Raw genomic sequence first — 27,384 nt, forward strand, 5'->3', positions numbered from 1 at the left:
TTTTGGCTAAACCTCCGGAAGAAGATCCTGACAGTGAGAGCGGCTCCTCGGTGGAACAGGCTTCCTCGGGAGGTGGTGGGTTCTCCTTCTTGGGAAGTTTTTAAACAGAGGCTGCAGAGCCATCTGACAGAAATGCTGATTTTATGAACTTCGGCAGATGGTGAGTGGGTGGGCAGGAAGGGATGGGCCAGGGTTTGTCTCTTGTGGCCCTTGCAGGCCTAGGGAATTGCTGATCACCACTGTAGGATGGTAGGTGAATTCCCACTAGGCCAGGCTGGATTCTGGAGATTTTGGGTTGTGTAGGGGATCACTTGGGCATGAAATTGGAGTCACTGTAGGTAGACAGGCAGTTGTGAGTTCCTGCCTTGTGCAGGGGGTTGGACTAGGTGACCCTGGAGGTCCCTTCCTACTCTAGGATTATGTGGTTCTAATGATGGAGACTGCAGGATTCCAAACCTTTCTTCAGGCTTCCAGGTTGCTTCTTGCTTCACGCCACCCACAAAAAGCAATGTCCCTTACCACGAGAGGGATCAGCAGAAGCCATCCAGTACCAAGTCAAGAGAGACCCTGTTGGAGGGGAACATACCTGTTCCAGCCAGCCATGGAGGGTGTTCAGGAACCCAGCGGGCATTTGATACCTGTTGCTTAACTCCCATTCCAGATTTACAAATACTTGTTTACTCTAGAATAGGGCTAATCCACATGCTTAATCAAGCCACGGAGACAGGGAGTCCATTATGACTCCCCCGCGGCCCGCCTTCCCACCCCCTGGGGGTATATATGGCTTTTGCCACCTGCCTGATTCCAGAGCCAGGGGAGGACCGGATAAAGGGGCCCACGAGCCACTCTCAGCCCTCCAGCCAATCAAGCATTACTTAGAGCTCAGGGAACCTTCTCCGTTTTTAATTAGGTAAACCCCAGAACGTTCTTCACCCTCTGCGGAGTGCTCTTTGGATAGCCGCTGGGTGTGCCTGTGTCTTTTCTTGTTGCTCCGTTATGCTCTGCTTTCAAAAATCCCTGCTCTAGCCATTGAATTTTGACATTGTCTGGGGAGACGGTCTGTGGCTGATCGGAATCTCCCCGGTTGATCCCAGCAGCTGTGGCCCCAAGCGAGATGCTCGCGGTCTGGCGTGTCGCCATCTTCTGTTGCCTGCTAGTCCCTGCGCAGAGCCTGCTGCCGACGGATGCCGTCATCCGGGTCAATAAAGGCGTCTTACACAACGGTAAGTGGAGGCCTGCGACTGAGCAGCACAATCAGCGCTGGACACAAAGACCGGGCAGGTGTCTGGCCACAGGTTCGGGATAAGGGGAAATTATGGTCCACGCAGAACGAAGTTTGAAGCCAGTGGCACCTTTAGGGCCGGCAGGGTGTCGTGGTTAAGAGTGATGGACTCTAATCTGGAGAGCTGGGTTTGATTCCCCACTCCTCCTCCACAGGCAGCCAGATGAGTGACCTTGGGCTAGTCACTGTTCTCCTAGAGCTGTTCTCACAGAGTGGTTCTTCCAGAGCTCTCTCAGCCTCACCTCCCTCACAGGGTGTCTGTTGTGGGGAGAGGAAGGGAAGGCGATTTTAAGCTGCTTTGGGATTCCTTCAGACTGTGCATAAAACCGAGCTCTTTTTCTTTAAGGCCAACAAAGTGGGGAGAACATCTGCATTGCAGACAAAAATCTCCAGGTTTAAAAAGGGGTCATGTGAAAGAGCTCTCTTTGCCGGAGACCTGGAGAGTAGCTGCCATTCTGAGCGGACAATTCTGACTCTGGTGGACCAAGTGTCTGATCCAATAGAAGCAGCCTACTTTGTTCATGTGCCCCTTTGTTCAATGCCAGGGGCCCTTTCGGTAGATTCTTACGTGGAGAATTCCTGGGAGAAGTAGCTCAAACCTTTTGTCTTCTGTCAAAAACTATGTCCTGTGCTAGAACACCAGATCCGTCTTTTAAGAGAACAACAAAAATAAATTCCTATCACACCTTTAAGACCAACAAACATTTTTTCAGGGTGGGAGCTTTCGAGTGCATGCACTCTGTGCTTGCACTCAAAAGCTCCCACCTTGAATAAATCAGCTCCCACCTTGAATAAATCAGCTCCCACCTTGAATAAATCAGCTCCCGCCTTGAATAAATCTTTGTTGGTCTTAAAGATGCTACTGGACTCTATTTCTGTTGTGCTATTTCAGACCAACCCGGCAGCCCACTTGAATCTGCCTTCTAAGAAAATAGCCATCATTTTGGAACCAGATTGCCGGGTGTCTCCTTTCTGATCCCTCCTCTGGCTGTAGTAAAATGCGTGGAAGAGGGGTGGGAAATATCTCTCAGTTAGTTAAGCATGTTACCTTAATGGAACTCCCAGTCTCAGAGGCAGAATACCCCTGAAGACCAGATGTTAGGGACACAGGCATTCATGTGCTTTGGCTTTCAACTCTGTAGAGTCTGCTTGCATCCAGAAGGTCTCCTTCCTATTTGTTCCTTGCAGTGGTCACCCTAACACAAGGTATGCTGGGAAGTGCCTGAGACCAACAAAGCCACAGATATGAGGAGTGAGCCAGGCAGTGGCCAGGGAGTATCCTGTTTGCACTGAGCAAAGCATAGCACCACCAAGACATGAATAGGAGGCCCGAGCTCTATCTGTTGTCTCTCTTCCACGTTCAGTGGTGGAGGTCATATCTGCTGGGCACTCCTCTGTGGAAACAGCTCCTTTGGAAACATGGCTGGGCATTAGGGCCGTCGCTCCCCAGTTAGGGCCTGGGGATCCCTTGGTTTAGTAGCCTCTCCTCCCATTTTTGAGCTCTCAGAAACTGGGGGAACTCTCCAGGCATGGGAGGCAAGAAACAGGAAGTCAATGCGACGATCTGACATCACCTGGAAGCAATGCAGGAATAACCATGATGTTGAGGAGTTACGCTTTGGTTTTTGGGCAAAACTCTATGGTAAGAAGCTAATTCTACCACAGGGTTTTGCCCAACATCACCGACATGTTGATGTCCACTTCCAGGTGACGTCAGAACATGGTATTAATTTTCAGCACTTCCTTCCTGCTCCTGGAATGTGAACCCCCCCTACCCCCTACCAGCTCCTGCACGGGAGCATGGAACCCTACTGTGAAACCATCTTCTGCCCCTTTAGTGGACACTTACTCTGTGGTCTTCTTCCTCTTTTTGTTTTGCAGCGGTCAGCAACTCAATGACACAGAGCAATGCCCTCCAAGGCGCCATGAGAGACTTGCCCCTTGGCAACGGAGGTGGTGGTGGTGGTGGTGGTGGTGGTGGTCTGCTGGGAGGCCTCCTTGGTGGAGGAGGTGGGGGAGGCCTCCTTGGGGGTGTTACCGGTGGCCTGCTAGGTGGAGGGGGTGGCGGTGGTGGAGGGCTTCTCGGTGGGGTCACTGGAGGCCTGCTTGGTGGTGGTGGTGGTGGTGGTGGTGGTGGTGGTGGTGGAGGAGGAGGAGGACTTCTTGGTGGGGTTACTGGAGGCCTCCTTGGAGGCGCCGGCAATGAAGCTAATGGTGGTGGCCCAGCCTACATGGTTGGAGGTGGGCAGCCTGGCTATGGTGCAGCTGAATTCCGTGGCAGTGATGGGGGTCCTGGTGCCGGGGGTCTGCTGGGCCGCGGAGGCTTGCTGGGTGATGGCGGCTTGCTTGGCACTGCAGGTATTCTGGGTGGTGGCGGCGGTCTCCTTGGCAACGGAGGCCTGCTGGGGAATGGAGGCCTGCTTGGCGGGGGCGGCGTCCTTGGCATCCTCGGGGAAGGAGGTCTCCTCAGCACGGTCCAGGGCCTCACTGGGTAAGGATGTATGTGCTACTCGCCACTGGCTGAACGGGCAGGGTCTTTCAGGTTGACCCCCGGAAAGAACCTCTGGGGTCTGGAGATGAGTTGTAATTCTGGAGATCTCCAGACCCCACCTGGAGGCTGGCATCCTTAGAGTCCAGAAGGGTAGAAGGTGTACAGGCCACCCTCCCAAGCAGCCAGTTCCTCCGGGAGAACTGAGCTTTTGGGGAGGGGGATGGATGGATGGATGAATGAATGAATGAAAATGAATGAATGAATGAATGAATGAATGAATGAATGAATGAATGAATGAATGAATGAATGAATGAATGAATGAATGAATGAATGGGGGAGCTGCAGGTTCTGCCTGGGGATGGGTCACCCAACTCCTGGGGATTTCTTTTTACTTCTGTGCCTACCGAATATGACCCCACACTTTCTCCAAGAAGCCAAGGGTTATACAAGGTTATCTCCCGCACCACCCCCTGCTTATCCTCATAATAGCCCTGTAAGGAAGAGACTGTGAACTTCATAGCAGAGTGGGGATTTGAAACTGGTTCTCCTCGCTCACAGTCCAACCCCCTCAGCATTACTCCATGCTGGCTAGAAAGCCTTCACTACATCAGCTGCAGGACACCTTCTCTGGTTTTCAAAAAATACTGGGTCAGGAAGCTTTGGGTTAAACCAGCATTCAGGGGCAAATCCCCCCACCTGCCACTCAGAAAGCATTGCCCCATCCTGCTCAGCCTAGGGTGGCCAGACTACCCCCACCCCCCACCCCCCACCCCATGTGGAGTCAGGGGTCCCCCACTGCCAGGCCACCCCACCACCAACCAGAAAAAGAGGGAGAACCATCTGATGTACAGCAACGTGTCTTCATCACTGCCCACATCTCCTGGGCTCTATGGTAGAAACCAAACTTACCATAGAGTTTCTGCCCAAATTTCAGACATGATGACGTCACTTCTGGGTCCTGTGCACGTAGAGACATTGCAGTGCATTGTATGGGCCTCCTTGCTGCTCCTGACAAGCCCCCTCCCAATCCCCCAGCCCTGGAAGAACGTGGCCACCCTCGGCCTGTCCCACCCAAGGACCCTGTTCAGGCCAACTGTTAGTGTGGGAATTTCCTGGCCTCTAAAAAGAGGGATGTGTATCAGCCACACTTCCCCCCACGGCCAGGATCCTCAGGTTGGAATCAGCCACAATTGCCATTCAGTTGCCGGAAATATGACCCCATATCTTCCCCTTCCTCTCCCCACGTCATGAAGGTTTATGGAGGAGAGGCTGTGGATGCGAAGATCAGCAGTGATAATGTTTAATTGCAGTTTAACATTCCCCCAATAATAGCAGATGATGATGATGATGATGATGATGATGATGATTACGATTACTCTATGCAAACCGCTGTTGACTGAAATGGCCAACACAGGCCAAATGGACCCCCAAAGGAATGGCAGAGAAGAAATCCCACAACAACAGTGGCCAGGCTCCAGGGTTCTGTCTACTGTATAAAACACCTTCAAGTTGCTGCCAATTTAGGGTGCCCCCATAAGGTTTCCAAGGCAAGAGATGTTCAGAGGAGCTTTGCCACCCCTTGTGTCTGCTTAGCGACCCTGGACTTCCTTGGTGGGGGGTCTCCCACTTCTGAGATCTGTTGAGATTATGCAGGTCAGAAAGTTCTGCCAACATGGCAGGAAATAGTCTGGAGGTTTTCAGTCTCCAATATCTCAGACCCAAACTTTCCCTCACAGGGCTGTGTGACCAAGAAATATTTCACAGGGCAGCCATGTTGGTTTGCAGCAGGATGACTAATTGGGGCCTCGTACGACAGTAGAAAACCAGCCAGATATTGGGGGTAGAAGATTTTGAGTCAAAGCTTCTCTGACAAACCTTTGTCTCTGGTAGCTTGTAGCCACCCCTCAAAATGTCTTACTGGTCTTCAAGGTGCTGCTGGGCTTGAATTCAGTTGTGGCCAAGAAAGGACTCCCACTACAGGGGAGGTTGCCTGTCTGTTCTGACGGCCCTTAAGGTAGCCCCCGAAACCTGGTGTCTCCCCTGCCCTAGTTTTTATCGCGGTGGCCGTGAGCGCTTGTCCATCACAAGGATGGATGGACCGCCCTGGATCATATCTCCTTCCCCTCATCTGTTCCCTGCAGGTTACGCATTGTGGAACTGACCCTTCCCAGAATCAACCTGAGGCTCTTACCTGGGATTGGGGTCCACTTGGATTTATACACCAAGGTGGCCCTCAATGGAAAGAGGTGAGAAGACAACTGGGCTCTCCCCGTCCGCACAGAGGTGGAGGCTGCTGTCAACTTCCTCTCCCCGATCTCCCTCCAGTCCTTGGGCCAGAGGCTCCGTGCCCCAAAGGGCTGGACTCCCTTCTGCGAGGCCAGGGTGGGAGGGGAGCATCGGCCACTGGGCAGGCTGAGGAGAGTTTTCGTCTTGTTCAAGGGCACTCAAGTGGCCTCCAATTTCTCAAGGAGAACAGGCCTCCATTCCCGGTTTCGGTCCAGACATTGTCCACAGGAGGTTAGATATGGTGCTTCAGCGAGCATCCCCAACTTGGTGCCCACCCAATGTTTTTAGAGAGTGAATGAGGGCCAAGAAGGGCTTTTGCCCAGCACAGGGTACAGGGTAAGGCCGGCAGACCTCCAGGCCACACCTGGAGGTTGGCAAAACTAGAGTGTGCCCTTTCCTTCTCCAGGTTGGTGCCTCGGTTAAGAGGGGCAGCCTGTAATTTGGAGAGCCGGGTTAGATTCCCCTACCTCCTCCTCCACGTGCAGCCAGCTGGTGACCTTGGGCCAGTCCCAGTTCTCTCAGAGCTCTCTCAGCCCCACCTGCTTCAAGGGTGCCAGTTATGGGGAGAGGAAAGGGTGGTGACAGTATGCTTTGAGACTCCTTTGGGGGATGGAATATGCAGGGTGCAAACCCCAGTCTTTCTTCTTCTACTACTGCTTCTTCTTCCCGCAGTCTCCTTGGGTTGCTCGACATTGCCGTGGAAGTGAACATCACCGCAATCGTCCGGCTCACGATGGATGGGACCGGCTACCCCAAGCTGGTCATCGACCACTGCGATACCCTTCTGGGGGGCATCAAAATCAGACTCCTCCGAGGGTAAAGGCCGGCCAGCAGAGCCTTAGACGTGGGCCAGGGAAAACTGGGTCCCCTTCCTTGAAGGGAAGTTTAGCATTCTTTCCTCCTCTCCTTTCAAAAGACGTCCCACAGCCAACCTGTTCTGCAGGGAAAAGGGGAGCCCCCGGACAGTGAAGAGCAGGGGTCCACAACAGGGTGGCCGTGGCCGCCGTGGCCCCTGTCAGACACTTTCTTTCTCTTTTAGATGGGGTGGGGCCAAGTGGGGATTCTGACTGGCCCCTCGTGACCCAATTTGCTGAGCAGATTTTTTAAAAATAAAATTACTTTGGCTGCAGCTGCCACAAAAGCACAAGGAGCTACATGAGGTGGCTGAACTTCAGCTCTGTGCATACAGGAAGTGTGGTGCAGTGGTCAGAGGGTCGGTCTAGGATCTGGGGAAGCCAGGTGGGAATCCGCTCCCTCACTGGGTAACCTTGGGTCGGTCACACGATCTCAGCCTCACCTGCTTGGTGTCGAGGTTAAGAGTGGTGGCCTGTAATTTGGAGAGCGGGATTTGATTCCCCACTCCTCCTCCTCCACAGGCAGCCAGCTGAGTGACCTTGGGCCAGTCCTGCCGGAGCTGCTGTCACAGAGCAGTTCTTTCAGAGCTCTCTCCACCTCACCTGCCTCACAGGGTGTCAGTTGTGGAGAGAGGAAAGGGAAGGTGAATGGAAGCCGTTTTGAGACTCCTTTGGGTAGAGAAAAGCAGGATCAACCTCATAGAATCATAGAGTTGGAAGGGGTCATAGAGGCCATCTAGTCCAACCCCCTGCTCAACGCAGGATCAGCCCAGAGCATCCTAAAGCATCCAAGAAAAGTGTGTATCCAACCTTTGATTGAAGACTGCCAGTGAGGGGGAACTCACCACCTCCTTAGGCAGCCTATTCCACGGCTGAACTACTCTGACTGTGAAAATATTTCCCTGTTATCCAGCTGGTTCTGTTCTGCACACAGTTTAAACCCATCACCATCTTGCTCAAAGGACACCCAGTTCCTTTCCACTTGAGGAGCTGGAGATCAGGCAGCTTAGAGGGATGTTCAAAGTAACTGCAGTGTCCATTTGCAAATGTCCCTTGCATTTAGAGATGCCAACCGCTGGATCTCCCTCGGCCGTGTTTTAAGATTGTCCTGTCTTCTCTCCCCAGCCTGCTCCCGATTGTGGATAATCTCCTGGCCCGAGTCCTTAGCAGACTTCTCCCCGAACTGGTAAGTGGAAGACTGCAGCAGGATGAAGAGCGGCCGAAGGGAAAGGCCATTGTCAATCATTATAGCTCCCCTGTGGGTTTTGTGTGCAGTTTCATCAGGGGGAGATCTAATTGAATAATTGAAAAATAGGACCCGTCCGATGCATAATTATAGAACAGGATAGTTTCATGAAGTGTGTAGGGTGCAGTTCATTAGTTGCTGATATTAGGAAAACCAAACCAACATTAACATATATACCACATAATACTTATTTACAACGGAACCCCAAAGCGGCTTCCCATCGCGTCCCCTTTCCTCTCCCCACAACAGACACCCTGTGAGGGAGGTGGGGCTGAGAGAGCTCTGAGATTACTGAAGAAGAAGAAGAGTTGGTTCTTATATGCCACATTTCCCTACCCGAAGGAGGCTCAAAGGGGCTTACATTCGCCTTCCCATTCCTCTCCCCACAACAGACACCCTGTGAGGGAGGGGAGGCTGAGAGAGCCCTGATATTACTGAAGAAGAAGAAGAGTTGGTTCATATATGCCGCTTTTCTCTACCCAAAGGAGTCTCAATGGGGCTTTCAGTCACCTTCCCTTCCTCTCCCCACAACAGACACCCTGTGAGGGAGGGGAGGCTGAGAGAGCTCTGAGATTACTGAAGAAGAAGAGGAAGAGCTGGTTCTTATATGCCACTTTTCTCTACCCAAAGGAGTCTCAATGGGGCTTTCAGTCACCTTCCCTTCCTCTCCCCACAACAGACACCCTGTGAGGGAGGGGAGGCTGAGAGAGCCCTGAGATTACTGAAGAAGAGGAGTTGGTTCTTATATGCCGCTTTTCTCTACCTGAAGGAGGCTCAAAGCGGCTTCCATTCACCTTCTCTTCCTCTCCCCGCAACAGACACCCTGTGAGGGAGGGGAGGCTGAGAGAGCCCTGAGAGAACTGCTCTATGAAAACTTTTCTAACAGGGCTGGCCCAGGGTCTCCTAGCTGGCTGCATGTGGAGGAGGAGCGGGGAATCAAACCTGGCTCTCCAGATTAGAGGCTGCGGCTCTTAACTGCAACACCAAGCTGGTATCGCCCAACCTGGAGCTCCAGAGGGCCTCCTGAAAATTCCCCCTTGAATTGAATAGAAGTTTGGGCACTGACCCATTTCAGTGGGAGTCTGGTCATAGAGACATAGAATCATAGAGTCGGGAAGGACCTCCAGGATCATCTAGTCCAACCCCCTGCACAATGCAGGAACTCACAACTACACGCAATGGTGTTTGTGTAAAAATCAGGAGGGAGGTGGAGAGGGAAGGGAGGGAGGGAGGCAGACAGAGAAGGGCAGAGTGTTCTGTCCGTTGGGGGAATGTGCTTCCCGATCTTTTACCATGAATGGTGATTTTTCCCTCCCCAGCTTTGCCCCGTCTTAGACATTGTCCTGGGCCTTGTGAATGACCAGCTGGGACTGGTGAACTGTAAGTGTCCTGTCAAATATTCTCAATTCTCTTCCTGATGATTGCCAACCTCCAGGTGTTGCCTGGAGCCCCCCCCCCCTGCAATCTGACTCCTCCCAAGATCACAGAGCTTGTTTCCTTTGTGGGGGAGGGATGGCAGCTTTCAAGGGTAGAATCTATGTTATTAGACACCACTGAAGGCCCCGCCCTCCTCTAAATCTCCAGGAAATTCACCCCCCTGAGTTGGCATCCAATTAAAATAGAGTCGTTCCAGCCCTCCTGTTCTAATTGTTATTAATTTTAGAACACAGCATAACTATAGATATTAAAGAGGAAGAAGCACAGCCCTCCCAATTGTTGCCTTTAGATTTGGGGAAGGTATAACAGATCATATTCCCACCCCAGATAAAGCCCAACCAAGTAACTTTAGGCACAATAGTCAACCTTTGGGTGAAGGGTACCAAATTCTGCTTGGCCACCAGTGGTGCATGGGGGGGGGGGGGGGTAGATCTAGACTGGGAGACTCCTGCAGATTTGGGGATGGGGCCTGGGGGAGACGGGGACCTCAGTGGGATCCCATGTCCTAGGGACCACCCTGAAAAGCATCCCTTTGCTCCAGGAAAAAAAGTGATTTCTGGAAACGGTCTGTGAATCCAGGAGATCACCAGGTCCCCTCTCGAGACTGGCTTCCCTGACATGGCCAGTGCTCAGGGCTAAGGTGCCCACAGGAGGGGTGCCACCGTGGTGTGTGACCCACGAGGGTCCTCTCCACCAGTTGGCCTCCCTCTCTCCTGGCCTTGGGTGGCACCCCAGGGCTGCCCTTGGTTGGCGTGAGTGGAGAAAGACAGCAGAGAAGACCAATATAGGATCTCTCAGCCCTGATTTCCATTTCTCTCTCTGGACAGCTCTGGTGCCCTTAGGAATCCTGGGGAGTGTCCAGTACACAGTCTCCAGTCTCCCGCTGGTCACAGGGCATTTCTTGGAAATTGATTTAAACGTAAGTCCAGGTTTTTGTATTTGCTCCAAAACGAAAAGATGAATCTCCCCCCTGGAGTGGTTTTTAGTTGGTCTTGATCACTGCCGGCTGACACAAGCTGACACAACTTGAGACTGATCCTGCACTCAGCAGGGGGTTGAAGGCCTAGAGCAGGGGTAGTCAACCTGTGGTCCTCCAGATTACCATGGACTACAATTCCCATGAGCCCCTGCTAGCTAACACCAGCAGGGGCTCATGGGAATAGTAGTCCATGGACATCTGGAGGACCACAGGTTGACTGCCCCTAGCCTAGAGGGCTCTTCCAACAGGAGGCTTCTATTCCATTCTGTTCCACTGTGTTTCTATTCTATTCTATTCTATTCTATTCTATTCTATTCTATTCTATTCTATTCTATTCTATTCTATTCTATTCTATTCTATTCTATTCTATTCTATTCTATTCTAATAACAGCTCTTTAGGGTGTCTGTGGATCTGGAGTGACTTCCACCCTGGAAGCAGGAGGAAGCTTTCCTCAGTTTGCTTGTCTTAAAACAAATGGGGTGGGAGGGAGGCTACATGGAGGCCCCTTGTTCTTTGTGCAGGTGAAACAACCGGCAAAGAAATAAGGCTGGGGAAAGAGAGTGATGACGGCTGAGCTGAGGGTCCATGCGGAGCCTTCTAAGGCAGGGAGCCCCAGTCTGTGCTGTGGTACGTCGTAGGGCCAATGGCTTCCACTCAGGTTACCCCAAACATTTCAGGAGACAATGGGGCTACTTAGAAACTGCTGCTCTCATGGCAACTTTTACTTGGTTGCAATCACATCTCATTTGGCCCTTACTAATTACCAGGCCAGATGGGAGATGTAGTCAAGGAACATGGGGTGGGGGAGCTGCTGTTTGTGATATCATGACATCACTTCCTGGGGAAACCTGGAAGTGATTTCAGTCCCCCTTAAGAATCACTGGAAACTCCATGCTAAAAACACAGAGTTTTCAGGGATTCCTTGAGGGGACAGACAGACATCACTTCCAGGTTTCCCCAGGATGTGATGTCATACTGTTGAGCTGTGGGTCATTGTTTTGTTTTTTCTCCTGCCATTGTTCCAGACAGTGGTAGGAAACAGGAGCAGGCAACTCTCTTCTTAGTTGAAGAATGAAATATTTTACTCCTCCTTACATTTATAATCTGGTTTAGATTAGATCCTTTCTTGTCATTCCCTTCTCTTGGGAACAAGGATGGCTTATTTAATCTGTAGGGAGGAAAGCGTGGTTTCTTGCCTAGGGTTAGGAGATAGCAAGTCAGACTGGCAGTTGCATCTTTGCCAAAATGGATTTAGTTCCTTCTGTCCTACTCAGGCCTAAACAGAAGTCTTCATGTAGGGGATGTCACAGCAATGCTCTGGTTCTTTGGGGGAAACTCTATGGTAAATGTTGCTTCTACTATAGAGTTTTGCCCAAATACCAGAGCATCACCCCAAGATCCCTTACTTGTTGACATCCCTTCCAAGTCACATGTGCAGTGATTTCAGCACATTGCTGCTTGTCTGCAGAGCTTCCCTCACTGTACGTGTGCAAGGAAATACCTTAAATCAATATGTTCATTCCAAAAGATTCCTGCCTGGAAGCAGCATTACTCAATCTCCCTGCTAAGAGGAATGGATCGCCATGTGGCTGGGCCCGACCCCCTAACCCGAGAGGTGTGTTGCTTGCCAGGGGCGAAAATTAAAGATGTTTCAGAAAGGCTGCCCAAACTCCTCAAATCTACGGATCGCTACCCATTTGTGATGGTCCATGTGGGAACGAATGACATGTCCCTGAATACCATCGCTCCTATTAAAAAAGACTATCAAGATCTGGGGAGGAAGCTCAAGCAAATGGGGGCACAAGTGGTATTCTCTTCAATCTTGCCTGTCAAGGGAAGAGGAATGCGTCGGGAGAGGAAGATAATGGAGGTGAATCACTGGCTGCGTAGTTGGTGCCGGCAGGAGAGATTTGGTTTCTGGGACCATGGGATAGGCTTTCTTGAGGAAGGCCTACTAGCACCTGATGGACTGCACTTATCGAAACTGGGGAAGAATGTGTTTGGCAGGAACCTGGGGAGATTCATCAGGAGAGCTTTAAACTAAAGCCACTAGGGGAAGGAGACGATCAACATACGGAGTGTATGGAAGGAAAACTATCGGAGGCAGCCCAACCGGCAAGGCCAGCTCATAGGGAACCAAAAGTAAAAGGATTCAGATGTCTTTATACTAACGCCCGAAGCATGGGCAATAAAAAGGAAGAGCTGGAACTTCTCATGCTGATGGAAAGGTATGATCTAGTAGGCATCACAGAAACTTGGTGGAATGATTCTCATGACTGGAATGTAATGGTGGATGGATATGAACTGTTCAGAAAAAACAGAATAGATCGAAGAGGTGGAGGAGTGGCACTGTATGTGAAGAAAGGGCTTACCTGTCAGGAAATTCTAGTGAAGGAGAGCATATCTACAGTGGAAAGCATCTGGGTGAAAATAAGCAAGGGGAAAACAAACAGTGTGGTGGTTGGTGTCTGCTACCGACCGCCTGACCAACGAGAGGATGTGGATGCTGCACTTTGTGAGCAGCTTGAGAAAATATCCAAACGGCAGGACCTTGTCATCATGGGTGACTTCAATTTCCCAGATGTGTGCTGGGAAACAAACTCTGCGAAGCGTCCTCAGTCATGCAAGTTTCTGACCTGCCTGGCTGACAATTTCATTTATCAAATGGTAGATGAACCCACAAGAGGTTCAGCCATACTGGACTTAATACTGACCAACAGGCAAGAGTTGGTGGATGAGGTGAAGGAGGTGGGGACCCTAGGGGGAAGTGACCATGTCCTCATAGAATTCCTTTTGAGATGGGGAGCCAAGGAAGCTTGTAGCCAGACGCAGATGTTGGATTTTCGTAGGGCAAACTTTAATAAACTCAGAGACATGATGAGTGTCATACCATGGACGAGAATGCTGGAAGGGAAGGGAGCATGTGAAGGGTGGGCGCTACTCAAACAAGAGCTATTGCATGCTCAATCAATGACTATCCCAGAAATACGAAAACACTGCAGGAGCTCTAAGAAGCCTATTTGGATGAACAGAGAACTTCAAGAGGAACTAAGAAAGAAAAGGAAAATGTTCAGGAAATGGAGGGAAGGACAGAGCTCTAAAGAAGAGTACCTACAGGTTACTAGGCACTGTAGATCAATCATCAGAAAGGCCAAATCTGAGAGTGAGCTAAGATTGGCCAGGGAAGCCCACTGTAACAAGAAAAGATTTTTCAGTTACGTGAGGAGCAAACGTAAAGTAAAGGAGGCAATAGGCCCGCTGTTGGGTGCGGATGGACAAACTCTAACGAAAGATGCAGAGAAAGCAGAAAGGCTTAGTGCCTATTTTACATCTGTTTTTTCCCACAGGTCAAAGTGTTTAGGCACATCTAGAGATGGCTGTAGCCAAAGGATAGTGTCTGGGTGGCAGGTTAACATGGATAGAGAGGTTGTCGAGAGGCATTTAGCTGCACTGGATGAGTTCAAATCCCCTGGTCCAGATGAAATGCACCCGAGAGTACTCAAAGAACTTTCCAGAGAACTTGCACAGCCCTTGTCCATCATCTTCGGAACCTCTTTAAGGACTGGAGATGTCCCGGAGGACTGGAAAAGAGCAAACGTTATTCCGATCTTCAAAAAAGGGAGGAAGGATGACCCGGGAAACTACAGACCAGTGAGTCTGACCTCCGTTGTGGGGAAGATAATGGAACAGATATTAAAGGGAGTGATCTGCAAACATCTGGTGGATAATTTGGTGATCCAAGGAAGTCAGCATGGATTTGTCTCCAACAGGTCCTGCCAGACCAACCTAGTTTCCTTTTTTGACCAAGTAACAGGTTTGCTGGATCGAGGAAATTCGGTTGATGTCATTTACTTGGATTTTAGTAAAGCTTTTGACAAGGTTCCCCATGATGTTCTGATGGATAAGTTGAAGGACTGCAATCTGGATTTTCAGATAGTTAGGTGGATAGGGAATTGGTTAGAGAACCGCACTCAAAGAGTTGTTGTCAATGGTGTTTCATCAGACTGGAGAGAGGTGAGTAGCGGGGTACCTCAGGGCTCGGTGCTCGGCCCGGTACTTTTTAACATATTTATTAATGATCTAGATGAGGGGGTGGAGGGACTACTCATCAAGTTTGCAGATGACACCAAATTGGGAGGACTGGCAAATACTCCGGAAGATAGAGACAGAGTTCAACGAGATCTGAACACAATGGAAAAATGGGCAAATGAGAACAAGATGCAATTTAATAAAGATAAGTGTAAAGTTCTGCATCTGGGTCAGAAAAATGAAAAGCATGCCTACTGGATGGGGGATACGCTTCTAGGTAGCACTGTGTGTGAACGAGACCTTGGGGTACTTGTGGATTGTAAACTAAACATGAGCAGGCAGTGTGATGCAGCGGTAAAAAAGGCAAATGCCATTTTGGGTTGTATCAACAGAGGCATCACATCAAAATCACAAGATGTCATAGTCCCATTGTATACGGCACTGGTCAGACCACACCTGGAGTACTGTGTGCAGTTCTGGAGGCCTCACTTCAAGAAGGACATCGATAAAATTGAAAGGGTACAGAGGAGAGCGACGAAGATGATCTGGGGCCAAGGGACCAAGCCCTATGAAGATAGGTTGAGGGACTTGGGAATGTTCAGCCTGGAGAAAAGGAGGTTGAGAGGGGACATGATAGCCCTCTTTAAGTATTTGAAAGGTTGTCACTTGGAGGAGGGCAGGATGCTGTTTCTGCTGGCTGCAGAGGAAAGGACACGCAGTAATGGGTTTAAACTTCAAGTACAACGATATAGGCTAGATATCAGGAAAAAGTTTTTCACAGTCAGAGTAGTTCAGCAGTGGAATAGGCTGCCTAAGGAGGTGGTGAGCGCCCCCTCACTGGAAGTCTTCAAGCAAAGGTTGGATGCACACTTTTCTTGGATGCTTTAGGATGCTTAGGGCTAATCCTGCGTTGAGCAGGGGGTTGGACTAGATGGCCTGTATGGCCCCTTCCAACTCTATGATTCTATGATTCTATGAATCCCTGACATTCCGCGGTTGGCCCCGCCTCCTGTGGCTGCCATTTTGTGCTGACATCTATGACTCCATGTCTGAATTCCAAGGGGTCAAAAAGGTTGGGGACTGTGGAATTACCCAGACTCCCTGCCTGAAATTAGGCTCCTAGCATTTGATCGGTTAGATGCAAAGATGGACGCCCTTTCCCAGCCTGCTTTGCCACTTCTAATCCCCTCTCTCCTCCCTTCTAGACGGTAGTGGGGCAGGTGGCTGGGCCCCTCCTCGACTACCCCTTGGGCAAGCCTGAAGCTGTGCCCCTGCCGCCAAGGGGGCCGGCTCCTCCCATGCCCCCGATGCCTCCCATGGCCGACTCCTCAAATTCCCAGCTGGGCCTCTCAGTCAGCTTCCTCAGCTCGGTGTTGGCCCTCCTGCAGAAGCAGCAAGCCCTGGACATCGACATCACTGATGGGATGGTGAGTAGCAAAGCTCACCCTGTGGGCAGGACCCCCAGAGCCAGGAGGAAGAAGGAGGGATGGGGGAAACAGGGGGGGGAGGCCCAACTTTCTGCAAGGAGACTCTTGATCTCGACCTGAAGTCAAGGTAGGCTGGCCAAGAAGAAAAAGAGTTTGGTTTCATGCCCCACTTTTCACTGCCCAAATGTGTCTCGAAGCAGCTTCCAGCCGCCTTCCCTTTCCTCTCCCCACAACAGACACCCTGTGAGGGAGAGGAGGCTGAGAGAGCCCTGAGATTACTGAAGAAGAAGAAGAAGAAGAGTTGGTTCTTATATGCCGCTTTTCTCTACCCAAAGGAGTCTCAAAGCAGCTTCCAATCTCCTTCCCTTTCCTCTCCCCACAACAGACCCCCTGTGAGGGAGCTGAGGCTGAGAGAGTTCTGACAGGACTGGGAGTAGCCGAAGGTCATCCAGCTGGCTGCAAGTGGAGGAGGAGCGGGGAATCAAACCCCGCTCTCCAGATTATTAGATCATTTATTTATATTTATATTTTAGCCTGCCATTCCCGGAAGATGTAACCATGGCAGGTTACAATAGTCATTTCCTAATAAAATCCCATTTAACCCCTCCCCCCTCAAAATCCCCAACAATCTATTAAGCAAGAGGTGAAAATCCCCTGTCTCCACCCTCCAGACAGTGTTCCCCACCACCACTCTTAACCACTATGCCAAGCTCCCTCTCACCCGCTGCCCCTCTGTTGCAGAAATAGGGATCCTGAGTCACACCCGTGTGGTGACTGCGGCTGGTAGCAGTCGTCCTCTGCTCAAGAGCACTCACCTTTTTTGATGCCCAGGTCCAAGTCTCAGTTAGGGCAAACCCTGGCCTGGATTAAGCAGAGAAGGGGCTGTGGGAGGGAAACAGCCGAGACTCAGTGGGCCGAGAGCATCAGGCCGGCATGCAGAAAGGCCCAGGTTCAACCCACCCTCACCTGAGAGGGCCGGGCAGCGGGTGGTGTGAAAGAGCAGGAACCGGAGAACTGGGAGAGCGGCTGCCAGCCTGGAGGTCTGATTGGCACAAGAGAGCTTTGTGGGTGAGAACTTCTGGCATCTGCAAAAGCACATTGAATGCGCAGGCTCCCACGTGGGCAGAGTGGGCCGGCTGGAGTTAAGCTGAGGGACAACCAACAAGGGGCCAGGTGACCCGTGGCCATCCTTTGAACATCCTGTGAAATGGCTGATTTTCTTCAGTGGCATGCAGAAGGTCCCAGGTCCCAGCCTTGGCCTCTCAAAAGGGCCAGGCAGGAGGGGATGTGCAAGTTCTCTGTCTGAGACCTCGGACAGCTCCTGAAAGTCTGAGTAGACCAAACTGACCTCGATGGACCAAGGTTTCAATTCAAAACCAGGCAGCTTCATGTGTGTGTTTACGAAGCAGCCCAGAGGCTCCGGGGCGGAGGATCCGCTTGGCATGCAGAGGGGCCCACGTCCAGTCCCTGGCATCTCACGTGGAAGGGCCAGGCAGGAGCGGATGGGAAAGACCTCCGTCTACTATTCTGGGGAGCCACCATCATTCCAAGCAGATGATGTTGACCTTTGTGAATGAATGGGTGGATTCAGCATCAGGCTGTTTCCAGAGTTCATGTTTTCTTTTTCTTCTCTAGTTCCCTGAACTTCCTCCCTTGACAACGTCCACTCTGGGGGCTTTGATTCCAGCGGTAAGTCCACTCAATTTGGGGACCTCTTGAATGCTGCAAGTAAGTGCTAGATGGACAACAAACCATCTTGTAAGATCATTGGGTGGGATACAGCTTGACCAGGAGCTCGAGAATCCAGGCAGCCGGGGCAGAAGGCCTCTCTGAGCCCTTACAGCCTCTTGGGCTGGGGGGGCCTGTAGGAGCCAGCTGCAGACTCCCTCCAGGATGGAGACCAAAATCCAAGGTGGCGCCAGCAGCTCTAGGCTTGGTGTGGCTAACAGGCCACCCGTGTGGGCCAACACCAGGTCATCCATGCCTTCCTTCCTATCCCCAGGTGTTCCAGAGGTTCCCAGAGCCACGGCCTCTCATTCTGAAGGTGTCTGTCCCGGAGGTCCCCACCGTGAAACTGCAGAAAGACAAGGGCCTCATACATCTCATGGCATTGGCTGAGGTGCTGGCGTCCAAGCCGAATGATGCTACCGAGTCCCTCTGTGTCCTAAGCATTGTGAGTACAGTGGAGCGGCTGGGGAGAAAGAACAGGAAGAAGGCACTGGGAAATAATTCCTTTTCCCAGAGTGTAATCCATGGGCCAGAGGCCACTGGGAGTACCATGTGCAGTTCTGGAGGCCTCACTTCAAAAAGGACAAGGACAAAATGGAGAGGAGAGGAGAGGAGAGGAGAGGAGAGGAGAGGAGAGGAGAGGAGAGGAGAGGAGAGGAGAGGAGAGGAGAGGAGAGGAGAGGAGAGGAGAGGAGAGGAGAGGAGAGGAGAGGAGAGGAGAGGAGAGGAGAGGAGAGGAGAGGGTTATGCGGGGCCAGGGGACCAAGGCTGAGGGACTGCAGAAGAGAAGGTTGAAAGGGGACAGGATGGCTCTCTTGAAGTATTTAAAAAGGTTGTTACTTGGAGGAGGGCAGGGAAAGGTTCCTGTTAGTGACAGCAGAGAGAACCCATAGGAATGGCTTCAAACTACGTAGAGAACGGTATGTGAAAGATAGCAGGAAAAGAAATTTCCATCAGAGTAGTTCAGCAGTGGAATGGTAGTTCAGCAGCTCCCCTTCACTGGCCGTCTCCAAGCAGCGGCTGGACAGATCCTTCTCCTGGATGCTTGAGGCTGATCCTACACTGAGCAGGGGGTGGGACTAGATGGCCTTCATGGAGCCTTCCCATTCTGGTATCCTAGGAGTCTAGTTCAGCCATGGAATGGGCTGCCTAAGGAGGTGGGGAGCTCCCCCTCACTGGGGGTCTTCAAGCAGTGGCTGGACAGATCCTTCTCCTGTATGCTGGAGGCTGATCCTGCACTGAGCAGGGGGTGGGACTAGATGACCTCCATGGCCCTTCCCACTCTAGGATTCTAGGAGTCTAGTTCAGCAGGGGAAGGGGCTGCCTAAGGAGGTGGGGAGCTCCCCCTCACTGGGGGTCTTCAAGCAGCGGCTGGACAGATCCTTCTCCTGGATGCTTGAAGCTGATCCTACACTTAAGAGTCATAAGAGAGCTGGCATGGTATGTCGGTTAAGGTATTGGGCTTGGATCTGGCAGAGCCGGGTTTGAATCCCCCCTTAGACCTGGAAGTTGGCTGGCTAAGCTCATCCCGGTTGTGTGCTCTCAGTCGAACCAACCTCACAGGGCTGTTGTGAGACTAAGCAGAGAGGGGACTGCTGTCAGCTGTCTTGGGGCTCCCTCAGGAAGAAGAACAGGACAGAAGAGGAGTAAAATAAATAGATGTCATTGCTTGTCCATGGGATGGTGAGCAGATGTGAAATGAGGGCTGCAGGCTCCTGCTGAGATTCTGAGCTCGGTTACTAGAATCTACTGTAGCTGCAGAACAGGAATTTAACTTCAGCTGCGTGATCTGAGCAGAGAGCTCTGCTGGGAAAGGAAGGCCTGAGGAGAGCAGGCAGGTCAAGAGCCGTCATCCAGCAGCCCCTGCTGTTTTGTCAAGTCAACTTTGTAGATTCATTCTCAGTTTGAGAACTTAAGTATGTAAGGGAAGTCACATTGGATCAGGCCAGTGACCTCTCTGGCCCAACACTCTGGGTCACACAGGGGCCAAAACCCAGAGGCCCTCAGGAGGTTCACCTTCAGACCCAGACCACCAGATGACCCCCACTCTTGCCCCCCCCCCCAAGCACCAAGAGGAGAGAGCCTCACTACCCCATACAGAGGCTGTGGCAAAGAGCTCTGGACCCCAGCAAGTTCCCCAGGATGCCCTGGCCAGTGTGTCCTTGGGCTTGATGACCAATGCCCCCCCCCTTTCTCTCGGCAGGACACGACTTTGTTGGCCAAGTTTTCTGTCGAAGACAACAAGCTGAAGATTGGTGTTGAGCTGGATAAGTGAGTATCCCCCACCCTCCTGGTCTTTGGCTTCATACCTTGGCCAAGGAGAGGCTGGGAGCAGAGGGTGTAGAAAGTGAAGACCGTGAGATTTCTCTCCCCCGCCCCCTTGTAGAGTTACCACCTGTGAGCAGGGGAATTCCTGGAGATTTGGAAGTGGAACAAGGGGAAGGAAGAGTCTATGATGACACAGACTCCACACAACCCCTGATGGGTCATTCCGGATAAAGTGGTGAACTCCAGCTAGGGAAAGTAGTTAGCATTGGAGGGGAAGTTCAGAGTGGGAGGAGGAGAAGGGGCTCAGCTGCAATATGATGACCCAGAGCCCACCCTTCTAAGCAGCCATTTTCTCCAAGAGACCAGGGCCTAGTCTGCACACAATAGATAATGCACTTTCAATGCACTTTAGAAGTAGATTTTCCTGTTCCGCACTGGAAAATCCAGCTGCCAAAGCACATTGAAAGTGCATTATCCTGTGTGTGCAGACTAGGACTAGGTCTCCGCGGTCCATTAATCAGCTGCATATCCGGGAGAGCTCCAGGCAGCTTGGCGTCGTGGTGAAGAGTGGCGGCTTCTAATCTGGAGGAGACGGGCTTGATTCCCTGTTCCTCCCCATGCAACCAGCTGGGCTAGTCACAGTCCTGTTAGTGCCGTTCTCACAGAGCAATTCTCCCAGAGCTCTCTCAGCTCCACCGACTTCACAGGGGGGTCTGTTATAGGGAGAGGAATGGAAGGGGGTTGTAAGTCGCTTTAAGACTCTTTTGGGTTGTGAAAAGCAGGGTATATAAACCAAAACCAAAATTAAAAAAAATAGATATTCTGGAGGCTTTAGTTGTTAAGCTTGTTATTTTTGTTGACCTCCCCCCCCTCCCCAGGCTCGTGGCGGTTGACATCAGTTTAAAAATGCAACCCCAACAAATACCCACCAACCATAGCCCACCCACCCTTCTCCCCTCCTGGCACCTTGACAGACCACCCGCTCCCTGCCATAGGGGCAGGGTGTTCTGCAGAAATCAGAGACGTTCTGGAGATGCTCAAGATGTTTCACCGAGATTCAGGTGCTCTGATGTTCAGAGCGATCCTTGGTGTGGAGGCAGAGGCCTCATGCCTGGGGGAGGGCATTACTGATTACTCGATTCTTTGTCTTTCTTGCTTTTGCACTTTTCAGGGCAGACTGGCTGGCCTGCTCTTGCCTTTATCACTTCACTGCTGCATTTCTCTGATTTTTGGTGTCGTGGTTAGGAGTGCGGACTTCTAATCTGGCATGCCGGGTTCGATTCTGCGCTCCCCCACATGCAGCCAGCTGGGTGACCTTGTGCTCGCCACGGCACTGATAAAATTGTTCTGACCGAGCAGTGATATCAGGGCTCTCTCAGCCTCACCCACCCCACAGGGTGTCTGTTGTGGGGAGAGGAAAGGGAAGGCGACTGTAAGCCGCTTTGAGACTCCTTCGGGTAGGGAAAAGCAGCATCTAAGAACCAATTCTTCTTCTTCTTCAGTGATATCAGGGCTCTCTCAGCCTCACCCACCTCACAGGGTGCCTGTTGTGGGGAGAGGAATGGGAAGGCGACTGTAAGCCACTTTGAGCCTCCTTCGGGTAGGGAAAAGCGGCATATAAGAACCAACTCTTCTTCTTCTTCTTTTTTCTAGTGGGTTTTGAAGCTTTATAATCTGAGGATACTGTTGGGATGTTTGTGGTTTGTTAATGTTTTGCTTTTCACACGCGACCCAAGGTACTTTTGATAAAGGCGTGGAAAATACTGTGAATAATGAACCAATTAACTGTTTGCTATGTCCAGAGACCAGCACGGGAGTGATAGTCGACAGCTGGGTGCTGAATCACCTGACTCTCCCGTGAATGTTCCCTTTTCTTTCAACAGAACCCACATGTCTGTGAAGTCTTCATCCCTCGGGAAATTTGATGTAAGAATGCAAATTTAGCAATAAGTAGCTGATCTCTCTGCTTCCGTTCCTTTCCTGTTCCGAATTCTCTGTCTCTGCTGCTTTTTGCATCTCCTTCATTCTGGCTTAACCAGGGAAGACTAACTCTGCGCTTAGTTCAGGCGGGGCTTTCAGCTCCTTCCGATCATTTCGTGACGTAGAAATGCTCGCTGATAAAGCACAGCAAAAACAGCAACCTCAATAGGCATAAGATGTACGGAGACTTTTGCATGTTTGTGTGGTGTTTTACTGTGGTCCTGGTAAAATGCCACTGCAATTTTTTCCCAAAGAGCTCTGTTCATAATGTAGTGTGTTATCAGTGTGTTTGCGCATACCACTGGTATGTCAGGCATACACATTGGAACTGATAGCTATGGTCAGTGACGCATTTTCAGCCCTCTATATGCAACTGGTAACTGAGAAAAGAACCATGGTGAGTGACTTCCGGGCACAATGCACACGACAGGGCTTATCCTGCATAGAGCAGGGGGTTGGACTAGATGGCCTGTATGGCCCCTTCCAACTCTATGATTCTATAATTCTATGACAAAAAGCGGCAGGAAGTCTGGGACTCTGGCGGGTATTATCTGCATGTTTTTGTGATTTCAAGCATTTTTGTGCAGCCTCTTCAGAGTCCTGCTCAAGGTGACTTACTAGTAAACCCCCTGTGTAATCAGTTTAAATTATCAACATAAGAAGCTGTGGGGAATTTTGGTCTTGACTGGGTCCTGAGTCCCTCCAGAGAAATAGAACTGCAGAGCAACAGAGCATTTTGAAAATATACAGTTATTAGTTACCTTTGTGAATAAGGCATGGCATTTTGATGTTTAAAAAGAGTAATCTTTACTGGAAATATTATTTACAGAAATATATCATATTTATCTGCTTCAGTCTCCTTAGAGTACAAAAGCTTAAAGAACAGTTATACAAGCAGCACATTGCAAGCCTCTTGTGGCTAGGCTGTAGGCATACTCCATGCCACACAGCTGGAGAGAGCTACTCACTTGCTTCTGCTAAGTGCACACTGATCTGCTCTTCCTGAAGAAAGAGAAAATGGGCAGGAGCCCAGCTTAAACAAAGGAAATCCAAGATCATGTACTCAGGATTTTTCTGTTGCAACCTCACCTGTGACCCCTTGATGCCACTAGAGAGCACACAGGTGTAGCTCAGCTGCTTAAACAACTTAATAACAGCTCTTCAAGGCTGACTTCACCAAATTACTTGCTGATTGCAATTCCAACAGAAACAAGCCATTGTGCTCTCAAACAAGCCATTGTGCTCTCAGCTTCTCATTTACACGTACATTTTTAGACGTGTGGTTTCTCTGCTATAAAGATAGATACCTCCATTTGTAGGATTCAAAAGAATTTGTGCCATTAACTGATTTCACAAAAAATGTGCTCCATGAAGATAGGCCAGAGGTCCCCATTGTAGTGCCCGTGCGTCTCAAAGTGCCCATTGACCCATTTCCAGCTGTGCAGGTTTTTAAAAATGCTGCTTTGGCAGTAGCTATCAGTACAGCAGAAATATATTCCCAGTGTAACAGAAGATAAGTTGTGGCAGCCATTTTGTGGCTGTCTCTGCCTCTTGTGGCAGCCATTTTGTGACTGCGCCTACCATGGTGTGTCAAAAGGATTCCAAAGGTGCTGTCCAGCTTGAAAAGTTCAGGGATCCTTGAAATGGAACACTTTTAGTTGTACCTAAGATGTCTATGTCTATCTTTCAAGCACATTAGAAAGATTCACCAGCAATCTCTGAATTTCTGGCTGAGGTCAAGGGAGAAAAGACCTCTCCTGGGTTCTAGGGAGAGTTTGCAGCACACGAGTAATGCTTGACGTTCCCTTCACATTCAAGATTCAGAGCCCAGAGCATCTGCAGTTCAGGGTGACCGAAGGCGTGTCAGCTCTAAAATGTTGGCGCTGTCAAATCCAGTCACCTGGGAGGGTGGGCAGGGGGGAGGTCTGTGGATATTTATCACCCCCTGGATAAGAAAAGGATGCTCAGCTGCTTTTCTTGTTGACACAGATTTCACTCCTGGAGGGACTGGTTGGCAAGATATTTGAGATTGCGTTCCTTCCGGCAATGAACAGTAAGAAGGACCTGCCCGCTGCTGTCATTTAAAATTTGGCATTAGTAGTTGCTGTCTGCAGTTCTTGCCCTTGGACTGGGATTGGGGGGCTACAGCAGGCAGAAGGGAGCTTCCGGAGTTGTGGGTTGCATCTTGTGAATCAAAAGGCCCAAACCTGCAACTTTGGGGAATTGTTGCAGAGCCAAAGGGAAGGGATTTGTGAAAGACCGGGGGGTGTCCCCACCACCCCACTCTGTGCTATACATCAGGGGTTCCCTGCATGTTACCCACGTGGGTACTCATGGGCTCCCTCTTTCCTCATGCCCATGATAAATTTTAGAAAACGGGAGGAGGCCGATGGAGCTTTTGCCCAGCCCGTGCAAAGGGAATAGCCAGATCAGATGACTTCAGAATGAAGACAAATACTGCCAGATGTGGGTTTCTTAAATAGCTCAATTAATTCAAAAGAAATTCCATCTCAACATCCGGAAGAAGTTTCTGACAGTCAGAGCGGTTGCTCAGTGGAACAGTCTTCCTCGGGAGGTGGTGGGTTCTCCATCTTTGGAAGTGTTTAAGCAGAGTCATCAGACAGATATGCTGATCCTATGAAGTTAGGCAGAGTGTGAGTGGGTGGGCAGGAAGGGCTGTGCCAGTGTTGGTCTCTTATGGCCCTGCCTTGCAGACCCAGGGAATTGCTGGCCATCACTGTGGGATGGGAGGTGAATTTCCTCCAGGCCAGGCTGAATTCTGGAGATTTTTTTTGGGGGGGGGATCACTTGGGCATGAAATTGGGGTCACTGTAGGTGGGCAGTTAGTTGTGAGTTCCTGCGTTGAGCAGGGGGTTGGACTAGATGACCCTGGAGGTCTCTTCCAACTACATGATTCTATGATCCCATGATTCAATATGAATTCATATTTATCTTAATGTATTAATTTATGTCATTTTTATACCACATCCCCTCCTGTGTGGTCTCAGATCGGTTTACAATAAAACATTAAACAATAAAATATACGCCTATTTTTCCTGTTTGCAAGAAAATATTTCTTTAAAAATATGTTCAATTTAAAAGGCAAAATATTAAATGGAACCTGTGCCTGAAATGTTCAACAGTTTGTAGTAGTTATTTGCAGCCTCACTCCTGGGTATTCTGCATTTGGCTCCTCCTCCTGAGGCAGCCATTTTATGGAATCCCCTAATCCTATGACAGAATTCCAAAGGTTCTTGCGGGCTCAGAAAAACTTGGAGGTCCCTTCTGGAAATATTTAATAACTCTTCATGCCCCTTTGGAAATGCTAGAACTATTATTTTGCCCACGCCAAACCCCAGACTCTGTCCCAGGTACTGCTTGGGGTGAAAAGAGGGGGTCAGGAACACAAAAAAGGCCACTTCTGGCAATTCAAGAGCGTTTCTTTTTTCTGCTTGCAGGTGTGCTAGGAGGGGGCGTCCCTCTCCCCAAACTGCTGGACATCGACTTCGATAACGCAGACATTGATGTCATTGAAGTAAGTGCTTCTACCTCCTGGGGTTGCCAACTCTGCCCCCAGAAATGCTTGGAGAATTTGGGAAGGGGACCAAGGAGGGCAGAGTTGGAGGAGGAAGGAAAGCCCAGTGTAAGAGTCATGCTCCACAGTCTGCCCTCCAAAGCTGCCGTTTTCTCCAGCAAAACTGACGGTTGTGGTCTAGAGATGGGTTGTAATTCCAGGAGGTCTCCAAGGATGATTCTGCACTTATTTTGTTGATTCCATTGTGGATCCTGCTGAATTCAGATCAATTTGAACTCGGGTCTTCTTCTATTCTCCCCCCCCCCCATTGAAACAGAAAGTGTTCTGCAAATGAATATAAATTATGATAATTAAATTAATGGTTTAATTTGAAAAAAAATCATTTTTATCAATGTAACTTTATTACAAGTACTTGCCTGTTGTTACCCGCCCTGAGCCAACTGGGAAGGGTGGGCTATACAAATAAAGTTATTATTATTATTCATCATTATTGAAAAGGCCAGGCAGTAGAAGAAGAGCTGTTTTAAGGAGTCTCAGAACGGCATACGATCACCTTCCCTTTCTCTCCCCACAACAGCCACCCTGTGAGATGGGTGAGGCTGAGAGAGCTCTAATAGCACTGCTCTATGAAAACTTTTCTAATAGGGCTGGCCCAGGGTCTCCTAGCTGGCTATGTGAGAACAGCTGTAGTAGAACTGTGACTAGCTCAAGGTCAACCAGCCGCCTGCCTATGGAGGAAGATCGGAGAATCAAACCAGGCTCTCCAGATTAGAGGCCGCCACTCTTAGCCACAACACCACACTGGCTCTCAGAGAGGGAGGCCTTGGGGAATGGCTGCTAGTCTGAGTTGCTAGACTCACCCCGGTGGGGTCTAATGCTTTAAGATGCTTAGGGCTGATCCTGCGTTGAGCAGGGGGGTTGGACTAGATGGCCTGCATGGCCCCTTCCCACTCTAGGATTCTATGATTCTATGATTCCATAGAAGGCAGCTGTACATGTGCAGAAATTAACCAGGTGGATCACGGGACGAGATCCCCCGATGAAGGACGCCCTGCACAAACAGAAGGCCAAGGAAAGTGGAGTGGAAGGGATCACGAGGAAACCCCTCTGTCCTTTCTTTCCTTTCAGGATCTGCTTGTGCTGTCTGCGTGATGCAAGCCCAGGAGGAGAGCCGCAGGCCGAACAAGGCGGGAAGGTGCGTTCCAGAGCAGAGGTGGACGGAGCATCGCTCACCCTCCCCACCCCATCACAAGCAGCTCTGCTTTCCGGTGCAGGCCGATCCCAAGCCGCGCTCTCCTTCCGAGCAGCTTTGCCCGGCGTGAGGGGGTGCGCATGGCCATGAGCTTCTGGCTTGAGCGGCTTCAATAAATGTTTCTGCCTCCCCTGCATTTGTCGTGGCTGCATTCCTTGGCTTCGGCGTGGGCTGCAGCAGCAGCAGCAGCAGCGGGAAAGACCCACCCAAAATAAAGCCCATCTGGCAGTTATGAGAGGACGACTAAATTAATGATCTCTGCTGAGGAGGCAATTAACAGGTTGATCAGAGCTCCTAATGGAGCCCGAGGGGGGAGATATAAATCGGAGCGACACACTTCCTTTGCTGCTGTCGACTCTGCAGGAAGAAAGGGAAGAATTGATGGCAGGCCTTTGCTGCGTGCCTGGCAGGAACCACGGACGTTTCTCAAGTGCAGGCCTGCCAAGAGAATGCTGCTGGAGCAGGGCTGGGAAAACTCACCCCAACGTCCTTTGCAATTGGCTTGGCGTTCCTGAGCTTGCTGGGTGAAGGGAGGCTGGTTGCACCCCACCACCAGCACTTGAGGCAGAAGGGGGGAGAGAAATGGAAG

General features: G+C 50.6%; 1 protein-coding gene across 1 annotated transcript; it reads left to right on the plus strand.

The window, feature by feature from the left end:
- The first annotated feature begins 851 nt into the window (after positions 1 to 851).
- Positions 852 to 26,921, plus strand: LOC143836692 (BPI fold-containing family B member 4-like). Its single transcript, XM_077336236.1, has 16 exons — positions 852 to 1,223; positions 3,164 to 3,292; positions 3,464 to 3,773; positions 5,915 to 6,019; positions 6,732 to 6,875; positions 8,039 to 8,099; positions 9,479 to 9,539; positions 10,424 to 10,515; positions 15,811 to 16,032; positions 17,668 to 17,721; positions 18,035 to 18,205; positions 19,964 to 20,031; positions 21,912 to 21,954; positions 23,998 to 24,061; positions 25,467 to 25,543; positions 26,672 to 26,921. The coding sequence occupies exons 1-16, from the start codon at positions 1,115 to 1,117 to the stop codon at positions 26,693 to 26,695; spliced, it is 1,734 nt and encodes a 577-aa protein (XP_077192351.1). The 5' UTR covers positions 852 to 1,114; the 3' UTR covers positions 26,696 to 26,921.
- Positions 26,922 to 27,384: the final 463 nt, after the last annotated feature.

The sequence above is a fragment of the Paroedura picta genome, chromosome 4 (genome assembly GCF_049243985.1).
Source record: "Paroedura picta isolate Pp20150507F chromosome 4, Ppicta_v3.0, whole genome shotgun sequence".
In the NCBI taxonomy this organism is placed as follows: domain Eukaryota; kingdom Metazoa; phylum Chordata; class Lepidosauria; order Squamata; family Gekkonidae; genus Paroedura; species Paroedura picta.

Coding starts and splice junctions, on each gene's coding strand:
- LOC143836692 (XM_077336236.1), top strand. CDS start 1,115: ATGCTCGCGGTCTGGCGTGTCGCCATCTTCTGTTGCCTGCTAGTCCCT. Junction 16,033..17,667: donor TCGACATCACTGATGGGATG/GTGAGTAGCAAA, acceptor TTTCTTCTCTAG/TTCCCTGAACTTCCTCCCTT. Junction 24,062..25,466: donor GTTCCTTCCGGCAATGAACA/GTAAGAAGGACC, acceptor TTCTGCTTGCAG/GTGTGCTAGGAGGGGGCGTC.